Source organism: Rhineura floridana, chromosome 4 (genome assembly GCF_030035675.1).
Source record: "Rhineura floridana isolate rRhiFlo1 chromosome 4, rRhiFlo1.hap2, whole genome shotgun sequence".
Taxonomy (NCBI): Eukaryota; Metazoa; Chordata; class Lepidosauria; order Squamata; family Rhineuridae; genus Rhineura; species Rhineura floridana.
The window spans coordinates 144,383,376-144,396,353 of NC_084483.1; the positions used below are offsets into that span (position 1 = coordinate 144,383,376).

The 12,978-nt window shown below is 41.0% G+C and overlaps 2 protein-coding genes across 7 annotated transcripts in view; both read right to left on the reverse strand.

The window, feature by feature from the left end:
* The window catches only part of LOC133383624 (kinesin-like protein KIF28), a 40,086-nt gene extending 38,037 nt beyond the window's left edge, over positions 1-2,049 (reverse strand). Inside the window, exon 1 of the mRNA XM_061624649.1 lies at positions 1,996-2,049. Coding sequence (XP_061480633.1) covers positions 1,996-2,049 — 54 coding nt within the window. The remainder of the gene's footprint in view (positions 1-1,995) is intronic.
* A 640-nt stretch (positions 2,050-2,689) lies between these two features.
* AHCTF1 (AT-hook containing transcription factor 1) overlaps positions 2,690-12,978 on the reverse strand; it is an 81,549-nt gene continuing 71,260 nt past the window's right edge. For 5 of the 6 annotated variants that reach the window (XM_061624651.1, XM_061624652.1, XM_061624656.1 and 2 more), the window contains 6 exons: positions 11,543-11,649; positions 10,270-10,439; positions 7,697-9,788; positions 5,383-5,516; positions 4,093-4,190; positions 2,690-3,535 (listed from right to left, as the gene is read on the reverse strand). In XM_061624651.1, the coding sequence (XP_061480635.1) occupies positions 3,331-3,535; positions 4,093-4,190; positions 5,383-5,516; positions 7,697-9,788; positions 10,270-10,439; positions 11,543-11,649 (2,806 nt within the window). In that variant the 3' untranslated portion in view covers positions 2,690-3,330. The remainder of the gene's footprint in view (positions 3,536-4,092; positions 4,191-5,382; positions 5,517-7,696; positions 9,789-10,269; positions 10,440-11,542; positions 11,650-12,978) is intronic. The other variant, XM_061624655.1, reaches the window with a different exon arrangement.

Below are 12,978 nucleotides of genomic sequence, written 5' to 3' on the forward strand. Positions count from 1 at the left end.
ACATCCTTCCGAGCTATATTCAGCTGCAAGCTCCACTCAGTTACCTCCGTGTTCAAGGGCAGTTGTCTGCAGTGAGGAAACTCATGGAGGCTTCAGAGCTTTTGGAATCAATGTTCCAGGGTGTCAAAACATGCGGGAGCCTGCATGTACTGTACTGTACTGTAGAGTTCCCCACTGCAGTCACCCTTGAACAGATGGTGGGCGATGGGTAGGAATATAAAAAGCTTCCTTGTATCAAGTCAGACAATGGTCCATCTAGCTCAGTACTGTCTACACTGATTGGCAGTGGCCATTCAGGCTGTCTAGGCAAGAGCTAGTGTGCTCATGTATACTTTGCTCCCCTCACATGTCTTCTTAATCCTCAGTCAGAACACCTGAATACAGCTTTTGAGTCCATATTTAACCTTTAAATATCCCATGAGCGAGTCACAGTTCTTTTCAAACTTTTAGGAGACATGAATTGCTCTAGACAAATGAAGAGGCTCCAAAACATCCCAGTTTACACTACTTTGGCAATTGTTGGTTTCCTCACTTTAGCCTGTGATGGTTCTTGGATTCTCAGCTGAGGGATTACTACCTTAGCAGCAGCAGAGATGTCTCTTTCCACCTCTCTTCCCCGATGCCTCAAAATTTGTATGTGCATGTTTATCTCACCCAGGGCAATAAGTGGAGACAAACGTTTAGAGAGCCCATCTTTGCCCCTTCATCTCTAGGGCTTCTCTGCCACTAAAAGCTGCATGACTGATAAAAAAACCTGCACCTGTAGGACACCTATCACTATCTCCAGGCTGAGAAAAACTGCAGCACTTTATACTCTTGCCTGCCTCTAAGTTGAATGTTCTGTCAACACAAGGTTTTCTCTTTGCACAACAGAAAGTTCTCCTCCTGTCTCCAATGCACCCCCTAAATCTGTTCAGGGTTTTTCCCCAATCCCCCCCACGAGCAGATTTGGGGAGGGTGTGGGGCACACACAGGGGGAGGAAAGTCCCATTGCGCAAGCACTTCTGCTTGTGCAATTATTTAAATACTGCCTATAGAAACCCTGCCAGAATGGACAACTATCTTTCGGGCCTAGGATCATAAGGAATCATTAAATGTGGGCCAAAAAGTCGTATTACATGTCCCCCCTGGCCCTGTCCATAAATTAACAGCAGCCTCATGCAAGAATTAAATGGGCTTTTTTCCTAGCAGGGAGATAGTGATGAAGAGGCTCAGGATCCTAACTGCAACAAAACTTTGGAAATCAGCTGACTGGGACAAGAGGTTTCAGGGCCAAACCCAAAAAGGTTCCTACAAGTGCACGTTCTACCATTCCTGGAACAGGAAGATTGGAAAAGCAACATCAGGTAGAATTCTTACCTATAATGCCACCTTTACATGTACATAGGGTGTCTTGGTCTCAGGCCCCTGGCATCCTCAGACAGCTGCTGGGGTCCAATACCTTGGCAGAGGACACCAGCACTAATACATGTTCTGGACTTGCCAGCTGGTTAAGTCACCCTTTAAAAATTGTCCACAATATGAATGCCATCTGGGCATTGTGGGTAATTATGGCAGGCAGCCTGTAGCTGCCCACTGCAGACTGTGGCACTGCCACTGCCGCCACTTAGCTTGTTGGGGACTCACACCCACTTGGAAACCTTAAGGACCTATCAAGACCTAACATGCATTTCACAAACCTATTTGAACTAGAGTAAGGCAAACCATGATCCAAGCCAGGCTTGGTTTGCTACAGGCAAGGCTTACTTTGCTGTGTATAAAAGACTGGCAGCAAGGGCAGCTGTTCCAGGCTTCACTTTCACTCTCTCCATGGTAGCAGCTTTGCCCTCTGAGCACAAATGGCACCATTACTGGAAGGGTTTCCTCCTCACTAAACCAAAGTCTCACTTCACCTTCCACCTCCTTTCTGGAATATGGTTCACAGACTCTTCTCCCCACCCCAGACTGTCATCTTAGGTTTGATGGCTTAAGTAGAAAACAAAGGAAGTTACTAACCTGACTGAAAGGTCTTACGCGTACTGCCACTTTCACACTATCAGAACTTGGCATGCTTTTGTTGCTTTAACTCTTCCAAGGATTTCAGAAACAAAAATACAGTGCATCTATAAAGTTAACCTTCAGGACCTTGCTTCGAAGAAGAAAAAATGGCTCTAGCAGAGCCTAATACAGCTGGTTCTTTCCATGTTAATTATTTATGTGTTCACTCATTACCTGAATGTTACCTCATAAATTATCTCTAAGGAGAACTCCAGTAGGTCACATTTACCAGCAGTGTGTATTGTTTCAAAAAGATACACCTGAATATTAGGCATCCTATGTTAAATTCCATTTGAGTAGGCAACCTGTTAAATTCCACTTGAAATGTTTGCCTACATTTTGCTTTTCTTTCAATTTGGACCATGAATCTGATTCAACCTGCTTCTACCTACTCTGTGCTGCAGTAATGGGTCAAATACTACAGAAGAATGCATATTTCCAGACTTTATTTTATCAAAATTGTGGTAGCATTTCTCTAATAACCACAACATCTATAAAACATTCATCATCTCAAAATATTAAATTTGGGTAAAATTTAAGGTGGTGAAATCCCTGAAAATGTTGAGTCCCATGGTGAATAGTTGGGAACATATAAATATTTCTAATGTTAGAAACTCCTGCTGATGCAGCAAATTGAAAAAACAATGAAACATCCGAGGCGAGACTTTGTTTTATAAACTGAAGAGCAGCTTTCTCAAGTTAAGACAAATACAAAAAAATATTGCACAGCTTCAGTACAATTGTTTACATTCCGACTTCAATAAAGTACATGTTCAACCAGGAGAGTAAGGAATCTGTATGCAATGGATAACCCCTATAACCAATTCCCAAAAGGTCAAAACATTTTCTATAAATCCTAAAACTGCCAAATTTTAATTTTTAAAAACATTGCAAGATCAAACTGTTAAAAAAAGATTAGCTTCCCATTCGGGAAGCACCAACAGTGACAAGCCATCATTAAAATCCCCTTTGATTTCTCTGCGGACACCTCTGTTATTCTCTCTCTCAAAAATCTAGTGGACAATAATCATTGTTATGTATACATTTTATTTAACATTCCTAAAATAAGATTATTTACATATTATATAAATGTATGAAGTCTTATAAAATAGAAAACCTGCACTGACTGAAGAAATCACACTCCACATGGAGTTACTTATTGAAGACCTTTAGTTTTCTGAAATTTACAATAATTTATATAAATTATCTTCCAAATTAGATGATTTTTCTTAATATTCCACACAATTCTGATGACTTTACAAACATGGGTGTATAATACACATAAAAAAACCATTATAGCATTTTCTTCCGAACAACTGGCTTTGGATAGCTAGACAGTCTCTTCTCGTTCCTACGAACAGTCTTTTGAACAGCCTTTTCTGCTTTATCCACAGACTCCTTCTCTTTGCCTTTTGTCCCACCTACTGGGGTGCCAAAAGGAGAAATGAACTTAATCTCCATGGGTGGTGGTGACCAACTACCGTCTTTTCCTAGGACTCTGCAAGGAAGAGAGAATAGAGGTTACAGTGACAAGTTGTGTTTCTTCTTTAGATGAATTAAACTAAATTGGCTGAAACCCTGTGGGAAAGCAAACATTGCTTAGTCATAGAGCACATGCAAAAGGTATCAGGTTCAATCCCTAGTGTCTCTAGCTACAGCTGGAAAAAAGACTCCTGTCTGAAACCCTGGAGAGCCGCTACCAGTCAATGAAGAAATACTGAAGTTATGGTTTAAATTCATATAAGGCAGTTTTCTATGTTCTTATGCTTTAGGCCAGGGATGGGGAACCTATGGCCTCCCAGATGCTTTTAGACTCCCAACTCTTATCAGCCCTAGCCAGCATGGCCAAGGAGGATGAAGCTGGGTGTCCAGCAACATCTGGAAGGCCACAGCACCCCCCCGTTTAGTAGCCAGAAGACTAAATTAATGTTTCGCTTTTGATCACAATTCCTCAATCTATAGTAAATACCAAACATCAAACATACCACTGTGACAATTTCTTCATTTGACTGCTTTTGAAATAATTGTTTAGGAAAAAACAGAATAATTGCATACTTGCTTGTTTTTGTTGCTTTTGACCTTGTAGCTCTGTTTCTCTGCTTTTCTAAAGTCTCTATTGAGATAGCATCCTTTTCCTCTTTAACTGGTAATTCCTGAAGGACAAATGAAGAGTGGTAAACCTGCAGAAAATGAAAGTATTTCTCTGTCTCATACTGCCCATCCCCTTTTTATTTACTTTCTAAAATGCATAGCCCACATACCAACCTCGAGGGCTCTTGTAGTGGCTTATTGTTAAACCAATGCTATACAATAGTTATGTAAAACATTTCTAGCTTTTCCAATCAGTTGATGATTGCTCACACTGAAAAAAATAATACACAAACCCTTAAACATACAAAAAAGCAAACAGTAGAGGAAGCAGCCCTGAGATCAGGGTCAGTAACGCTATGCCAATCTATCACCATCTTTCCTGTCCCTCATTCATCAACTGGCTTATTTTCCTTTGTGTGTACCCTCCACAGAGATGAGCTGGATAGTGACTATTGTTAATGATAAATGGTTCCCAGTCTTAGAACAGATAACCTGACATCTCTCATCTATCAATACGAACACTTTGCTCTTCCATGTAATTGTCATACCAGTTAACGCCCCCTTTAAGGATAAAGTTTGAGAATAAGCAACACAACTGCCTTGTGTTACTTGCTGCTAGCAGTTCAACTTATAGCACCTGAAGCAGTAGGCTGCAATCAAAGGAACTGTAAAGTCAGCCTTTGGCAATGGAGAGTTCAATAAGATATTTCATATAAAAGTTAGTGGGCCTGCCAGTTCTCATTATGAATGTGCAAAGCATGACCAGGAATGGCTATTTTGGTCTTTTTAGCCATTTGTCATTTTTTTGGTAATTAAATGTGTTGTATGCTTTATTTCTCTGGTCAGGGATGGGTGCCTTTGGCCCTCCAGAGGTTGTTGGACTCTGTCCCGTCAGTGTCAGCCAGCATAGCGAATGATCAGGGATGATGGGAATTAGTCCAGCAGCATCTGTTCCAAGTGCCATTTTAATAATTAAATAAAATAAAGCATTTAAAAACAGCAAAAAGCAATAAAACCAATGAAGTGCCCTGGACCCCCTAAGCAGAGGCAGCTCAGGCTGGTTCTGGCAAGCTTCAAAGGTGCTGAATAGGTCCACTTTAAGTACAGACATGTGGAAAGCTCCATCTACCAAGCATCACAACCTGCAGGAAGGTGGACTCTGGTCCAGGTTTCACTAGAAATTTTCCTCATTGCTCTCTTTTGATCCTTGAAGGATCAGGGTACAGGAAAGGAAGGAGTAAAAGTTCTACTTACCAACTCTTCCACAATCCTTGAAATACTGGGCACTTGTTTTTTCCTAGATCTCAAAACAGGGGGTGAGAAGACAAACCGAGACGTCAGGTTTGCCTTGAAATCCTTGAGTTGCACAGGAGTCACTACTTTCTCACCTAAAAATAGGAAGCATACATTTGTTTTTGAACTTGAAACTAAGCATTCCAAGCATGCAACTAAGGATGCAATCCCGCACCCTGAGCAAGCAGAGAACATGAAGTGGAGCAGCTTTCCATTCGATCCCAGTTTAACTGTCCCTCTCCTTCTTTATATACTAAAGCCATTCCAAACATTTCAAGACAAAGGGCATTTGAGCCTTGTATGCCATGATAGCCAACAGGTCATTCAGTTCCTGCTTTTGCTGAAGATATCTGGGCCATAAGGCAGGAGTAGGCTGTTTGATGCTGTAATGAGAAGTCTCCATTTAAAGTGAATGCACAGCTAAGTTACAGTGCTCTAAGTAGGGCAGCAGTGTACCAGGTGACTGCAGATGCAGAAGGCAAAGCTAAAGCTGGCATCTCATTGAAGGCTGCTCCACACCCTATTTTCTGCTGTGCAAGCTTGAGGGCTGTAGTCTCCCAATATCCCCCCCTTCTTTTAAAACAGGAGTTGTAAATTGTTAGCAGGATTATTATACAAACGTAACAGGTACACTAGACCAGGGTTGATGGGAGATGTGACCCACAACATCTGGAAAACACCATGCTCGCCACAAATACACTAAACCAGGTATCTCATCAGATTAAGCCCTGCTGACCAGGACATTATCTTTCCCAAGAAGGAAAAAGGGGGGCAGTTCTTATCTCACAGAATGCTGCTTGCTTTCCAGCTGCTGGCTTTTACACATGGCCTTTTAACACGTGGGGGCTCATCTCTTCCTGTAACATTTCTGCATTTCTACAATGCAGATTGACTGCATCTTTCCTGTAATTTTGCAAAGGGACACATGCACATATATAAGAACTATGTATCCAGAAGCCTTACCTAATTTTGACCGCTGAGTGCATTTTTAGCATTTTGCATAGATGCAGTGCCTCACCCATTACAAAAATACATAATTCACATGCTGGGGAAAACACAGGAATCCATCTATTCTATAAAACATGAAGAGATCCTTCAAATGAGCTGACTTCTTGAAACAAAGCATGATGTTCAAAAAAGACTTTCATGCCAAAAGCTGTGACACAAGTGGATGGCTATTCTGTCTGTATGAGTGTCAAGCAACCTTCAGGCTCACTGTAACCTTCAAACTATTCACTAGGTATAAAACTCAACTTTTTCACTACCTTGAGCGTGTGCTACTATTCTAGCTGTATCTGAGGACAGCATGTTTCCCACTGCTGATACCCAATTTCACACTGTTTTGCTTACTTGACATTATGTGGGAACCTGCAACAAACTGTAAAGGGAAAGAAACAGTACTTTAGCTCTCCCTTTTCTTTGCAACAAAAAACAATCAGTTGCAAAGCTTCCTTTGTGGCTTCCCACAACAGTTACTTTGGGGACAAACCAACCATGGGGAGGAGAGGGGAGAAGGACAAGAAGTTCTGAGGCAAAGTACCACAGAGGCACCACTGTCATGAGTTTAATCCTTCCCTTCCCCTGCTAGTCATGATGATTTGTTTAAGCACTTGATAGGCCATTTGCTCTCAAGACTGGTAAATACACAGTCCACTTTTAGCAGTATGCCATACATTTATGGCAGGGGTGGGGATCAGGATCTAGCTTAGGGGCCAGATTCTTATCTCCTGCACTGAGGGCCAACTTTGAGAAGTGGGTGGGATCACCCTTTATGACTTCAGGTGATTGATGCTGTTCAAAGGATGTTGCTGTGAAAGACCACCAGCCGTTATAGCAAACTCCTTTGCAAATGCGCTTTCAGCACCAATCAGCCCCTTTGAAATCTCTGCAAATGGGAAAATGCTCCAAAAATTGAGCATTTTCCCCTCTGCAGAGAAAGTGGTTTGGATTCAAAGCACTTTCTCCAGCCCTTTGAATACAAGCTGCTTCTGCCAGCCCCTTCTGCTGATCCCAGTTGTCACAGCTGTACTTTAAAGCTGATGTCATAGCGTGGGGCAAATGGAATGGCACAGCAGGCCTAATTAGGCCTGTGGGCCACAGGGACCACACCTGTGATTTATACGGGATGCTACTGATATAATGTAGTAGCGTGGGAAGGATTATAGGCAGCCTTGCTTGCAAAAAAAATCCCCAGTAGTGATTTGATTTTGTTCAACCTGCACAAAAACAACCACCACAAACAACCTTACAGAACTGAAGGAAACATTTCAAATACCTTTAGATTTTTCTGTGAGCTTTGTAAGAGGAGGAGAAAAATAGAAGGCCTCATTTCCATCCAGGGAGGGACTGTGTTTCACACTCTTGTTGCTGTGTCTGGTCCTTTTTATGTGAGTACCACGATGCAATAAAGTTCTCCTTGTTTCTCCAAGCCTCAGTTTGGTCATGTCTGTGGAATGCAATCCCACGGTGCTATCAGCTGCTTGTGGCAAGTGTTCCTCCTTCTCTGTACCTTCCTCAGAGAGAGATGGTAGCTGGCTCCTCTTTCTGATTACTGTCATCTTAGATTGCCTCCTTTTAGAACTCCTTGCTAAAGTCTCTGACTCACTTGGCTGGACAGAATGTTCTTCTAGAATACATTCTTCTGTATCCATTTTCTCTATACTCACTGACATGATCCTTGCAGATTTCCTCTTTGTGGTGTCCACTGAAGTCTCTTCTAGAGAAGATAAATAGCCTGCACTTGTAGAAAGATTTAATGCCCCTCTCCTAGTATTTCTTCTAGTAGTGGCAAAAGCATCTGTCTGAGACGGCGGAAGAGATGACAGAGACAAATCCAGTCCCAAATTTGCTGAAACATCCAAAGGATTCTTTCTTGGTCTGCCTCTTCTACGCCGCACAGGCAGCTGTTCAATAAGCTCAGTCTCTCGATCAGTAACAGTTTCTGATATACTTGCGCTTCGTGCTCTCTCCTGCTCATTTGATATAGGTACCTTTGGTTCACTTGGCTGTATGTCATGTTCTGAAATGGCTTCCAGTAGACTTAACTTTCTAGATCTGCCCCTTCTAACTGGAGTAGGTAATGGCAACTTCCCAGCTTCAATTTCTGACTGAGCCATCACTTTCTGTATGCCATGCTTTCTTGGCCTTCCTTTTCTTGGTGGTGTACTCAGCCGCTGTTCATGAGGTTCCACCTCCTGATCTGAAATTACATTCTCTGCAAGCTGGAAAGCAATCGTTTTTAGTTTTCTTGCACTTTTAGGATTGACTGTCATCTGAATAGTATGGTCAATGATAAACTGACTACTTTCCTGATCCCCTACTAAACTTCTTCTACTTCTGGGAGTTCTCCTGCAAGCAGAACGGGGTTGCTCATTTGGATGCTCATTAAGTTTTGATACAGCCTCTTTTGGTTTTCTAACTCCTCTCCTTGTTGTAATAGTTGCCTGAAATTCCTGTGCAAGTGGCTGAACGTTTGCTGATATTTTTAAGTCACTCCCCTTTGTTTTCTTGGTATCTCTGTTTGGAAAAGCAAGAATCAGTGGTGCCTGTTCTTCTTGAGGTTCTTGTTCAGAATTGAGGGGAAGACTTTCAGGAATATTCAAAGTCCCTCTTGCTCGTCTAGCACTTCTCCTTGGAGTCGGCAGTACTAACAGAGCTGGTTTATCCATTTGCGTCAGTGGCTGATCATCAGGTAATAGGACATTTAAGTTTTGTGTCATCTGTTCTGCTGAGCTAGTGTTAGACATCACCAAGTTTTCCACTTGACCCAATTTTATATCCTTATTTATTTCGAAAACATTTTGTAGAGGTGCCTGGGGGGAGCTTAATACCTTCTTGCTTATACTTTCATGAAGAGACTGTTCCACTACTTCAGTTGAAAATTCTTTACTTCTTGTGTCTTTGATTACATCCAACAGGTTTTCAGCAATAACCATCTGAATAGGTTCAGGTACATAAGGCAATACCTCAGCAGTATTTTGTGACATCTGATCGCTAGTTACAGTGGACACTGAATTTGTAATTAATTCTTGACTGTTACTTCCGGTGCTATTCACACACACATCTAATTTGGGGCTTGATGATTTAAGAGGGAAAGTATGCAATACAGTAGAGTCTCCTATCTCAGTTTCTTCATCCCCTTCTAATATTAAGGTAAAGTTGTTCTGAGACAAAAGCAGTTCTCCATCTCCTTCAGTAAAGTCAGATTCAGTGGCAACTTTATCAAGTAATTCACGTGTAACCTGCTGTTCTATAGAGTCACAGCTGTACTGATATTTCAGACTGCTTGTAGGACACAACTCATTGTATGGAAGGGCCTCAACTACAGCTTCTAACACATGTACCTCATGTGCTCCATCACCAATAAGCTAAAAATAGAAAGCATAAAAGATTAATTCTAATACATAGTATTTCTAGTTTTAGAGGAATAATCAAATTTAATATTTAACTGAACTTCACTGGGTAATTCAGCTATTTGTACACTGCTTCGCACTGAGCTGTTTTAAGTATCCAGCCACATGGAAGATACAACACCTGCCCCCAAAGTAACTCAGCTGTCACTCCCAAGTTGCAATGGCCAGGAATCTGTTTTTTAGCTGTTACATGCATGCAGATAGTCAATGGGAAACAGCAGCTGCATCTGTGGATGCTTTGGAATGGGAACTGCCTCCTCTTGCAGATGCATCCTTAGGGCTGCTCCACAGAGTAGTTTCCAAATATCCAAACTAATTCTATGCTTCACAAATATAAAAAGACACTTTCAAGTATTCATATTGGTAAATCAGTAGTCCCAAACAGTTATGGATTTCAAAGAAAGCTCTGAAGCAATAAACGAATGAATTTACGTACATTTACTTCTTGATTTACAGGTTCAATATTAGATTGTGTTTTCTCTTGAAGAATGACTATATTTTCTGTGACCACAGCTTCTTTTGATCTGTCTTCAGCTTCTTTTTCTTCAAGTTCATTTTTGGAATGAACACTGACAATGTCTTCACTATCAGGAATACTTATGACAGCTGAAAAAAGTTATCCTCTCATTAATTTATCTTATTTTATTGTTTCTGCATTAAAACTCTTTAGTAATGGATATTCTGATGAGACTTCTTAATTACATTTAAGGAACTTTCTACGCCTCTGTTCACTTCTGCTTTATAGAATAAGAAAATCTCAGATAGTACTGAGCAACTGTGACTCTCAGTTACCAATATTAAGCTACCAATGTACAAGACAAGGAATATTTATAGGGAGAATAAATATTTATCCAAATGAAATTGGTGCACATTTAAAGTCAGCCAAGAATTGTTAAATCAATTGTGCCTCCTAAGCCAAGGGAAAAATGTGACACCAAATACAGCTTTTGCAGTGTCTGAGAGCCCCTACCATGTTAATCTTATTTTCATAAAAGGAGATCTTGGCCTTCTATTAAATGCACCTTGTGCTAAAATATCACTCTCAACTTGTTAGAAACCTATAGGCCTTGCCTACAAGGGCTCAAGCCACATACGTATGACAGGCTGCCATTAAGATAATTTTAATCAGCTTCTTTCAAACCACGGTAAGATCCTGGCTCAAAATCAAGCCTTTAGTTTAAGCAGAGATAATGAGAGAACTGTCTCTACATTGGCTTTCATGCTAAGCGTCCAGAGCACAAAGAAGGCACCCTTGCCGATGCATTTTCTTGGAAGATCTTCAGAAGAAAATATTTTGACTCAAGAGATTATTGCAGCTCCAAGTGCGTACCTTTCCCTAGAAGACTCTGTACCAACATTTCATTTTTATTATATGGAAATGTATTATTCTAAAATCTGCTCCCCAATTGTTTGGCTCACAAGGGTCAAGGGAAGAGTTTCAGTTGTGCTTTAGTACAAGGTAAATTTCACAGTTACCTTTATTCAAATTAAATGATTGCTTAGAAGTACTCCTAACAGTCATTTTGAAATTTTTTAATAAACATATCTGGATTTTGAATGGTTGCGAAATTTCAGGTTTGCACAATGTATAAAGTCATAACCACTCTCCCCATGGTAGATTATGTAAAAATATACAACAGCAGTGCAGAATGTGAAGCAGCATCAACAGTTTAATTGTTTAATTTGTTGGATAATTCAAATATACATACATTCGGCATCTGTTCCTATTGGTTCCATAGATTGGGTACTTATTTCAGCAAGGATTCCATTGTCTTCCAGCAATGGTGGCAGGCTGGATTCTAGGACATTTGTTTGACTTTGTAAGAAGAACATAAGAGAACATAAGAAAACTCATAAATGAGTTTTAAACACAGTTTATGAAAACCACTAACACACCTTTTTGCCAATACATGTCTTAAACCAGTACAACTATTCTTGGGCTGTATTGCAAGAGACACTGCAAAACCAGTGCTATAGAAGAATCTGAAATTTTCCTTTCATTATTTAGAAATTGTAGGTATTTGTATGATCTAACACTAAGCTCTGAAGATATGGTTGGCTAAAGTCTAATTTTTACTATTCCTTTCATTCAATTAACCATTCAAACATTAGTAAGTGCATGGCTTGATCCTATGCATGTTTACTCAAAGCAAGCTCCACTCACTCAGGAATAAACGCCACTGAACTCTGAACATATTTTTGAGAAAACACAAACAAGATCTTACTGTGCTCACTATTGCCTCTATTCAGGATAGTTACTATACAAAGCCTGAACACAACACTACTGAAGGGAAAAATACAGTTTTCTTTTGTGTGGCTTTTCCAGAAAAGTTGAGCAACATAGCAAATCTGGTGCCTTGCTTTTTCCTACTAAAAAGGTGTGTGTGTGTGTGGCGGGTGGGGGAGAGATGAAAACAATAGTTTACAGCAGGGATGGGGAACCTTTTTGGCCTGGTGGGTCAGATCCCCACTCCCACAGGCCAACTTTGACAGGTGGACAGGACAACCCACCTGTTAAATCACCTAATGGCAGTATGATGTAAGATGATTGACATTTGGCTTGTCCGAGTCATCCATCAACGTTTCTTGGGCTGCACTTAGGAACTGCAGAACAAGAGGCTTTGCCAGTCCTATGCTCAGAGTTGGGAAGTGCTGTGCAAAGTGTTTTGCAAGGCCTGTGCTCAGCACTTCTCCAGTGTCATGCATACAGCTGGCAAAGCTACTTTTTGTAGGGAATAGCTGACGACTGAGGGAACTTGGTTGCACAGCCATTCCAACTGATGGGCAGTGTCTTCAACCCTGCTTTCTGCAGGGACCCCACAGGGAACTCAGTCGCACAACTGATCCAGTCACACATCTCTATCTGCTCCACACCTGACATCAGTTGTAGGACAGGTAGCGGTGGTTTGAAGAAAATGGCATCATGGGCCAAATTGAGGCCTGTACTAAGCTACATTTGGCCCACAGGATGGAGTGAACAAAAAAATACAGAATCCTGAAGAACTGATACTGCAACTTGTCAATAATCTATAACAATTATCAAAGAACAAAACAGCAGCTTGCAACTATCTGCATGCTGTTTGGAGGATATATGCTCACAGAAACCATATATATGGTCAAACATGAACAGGGAAATACTACAGCC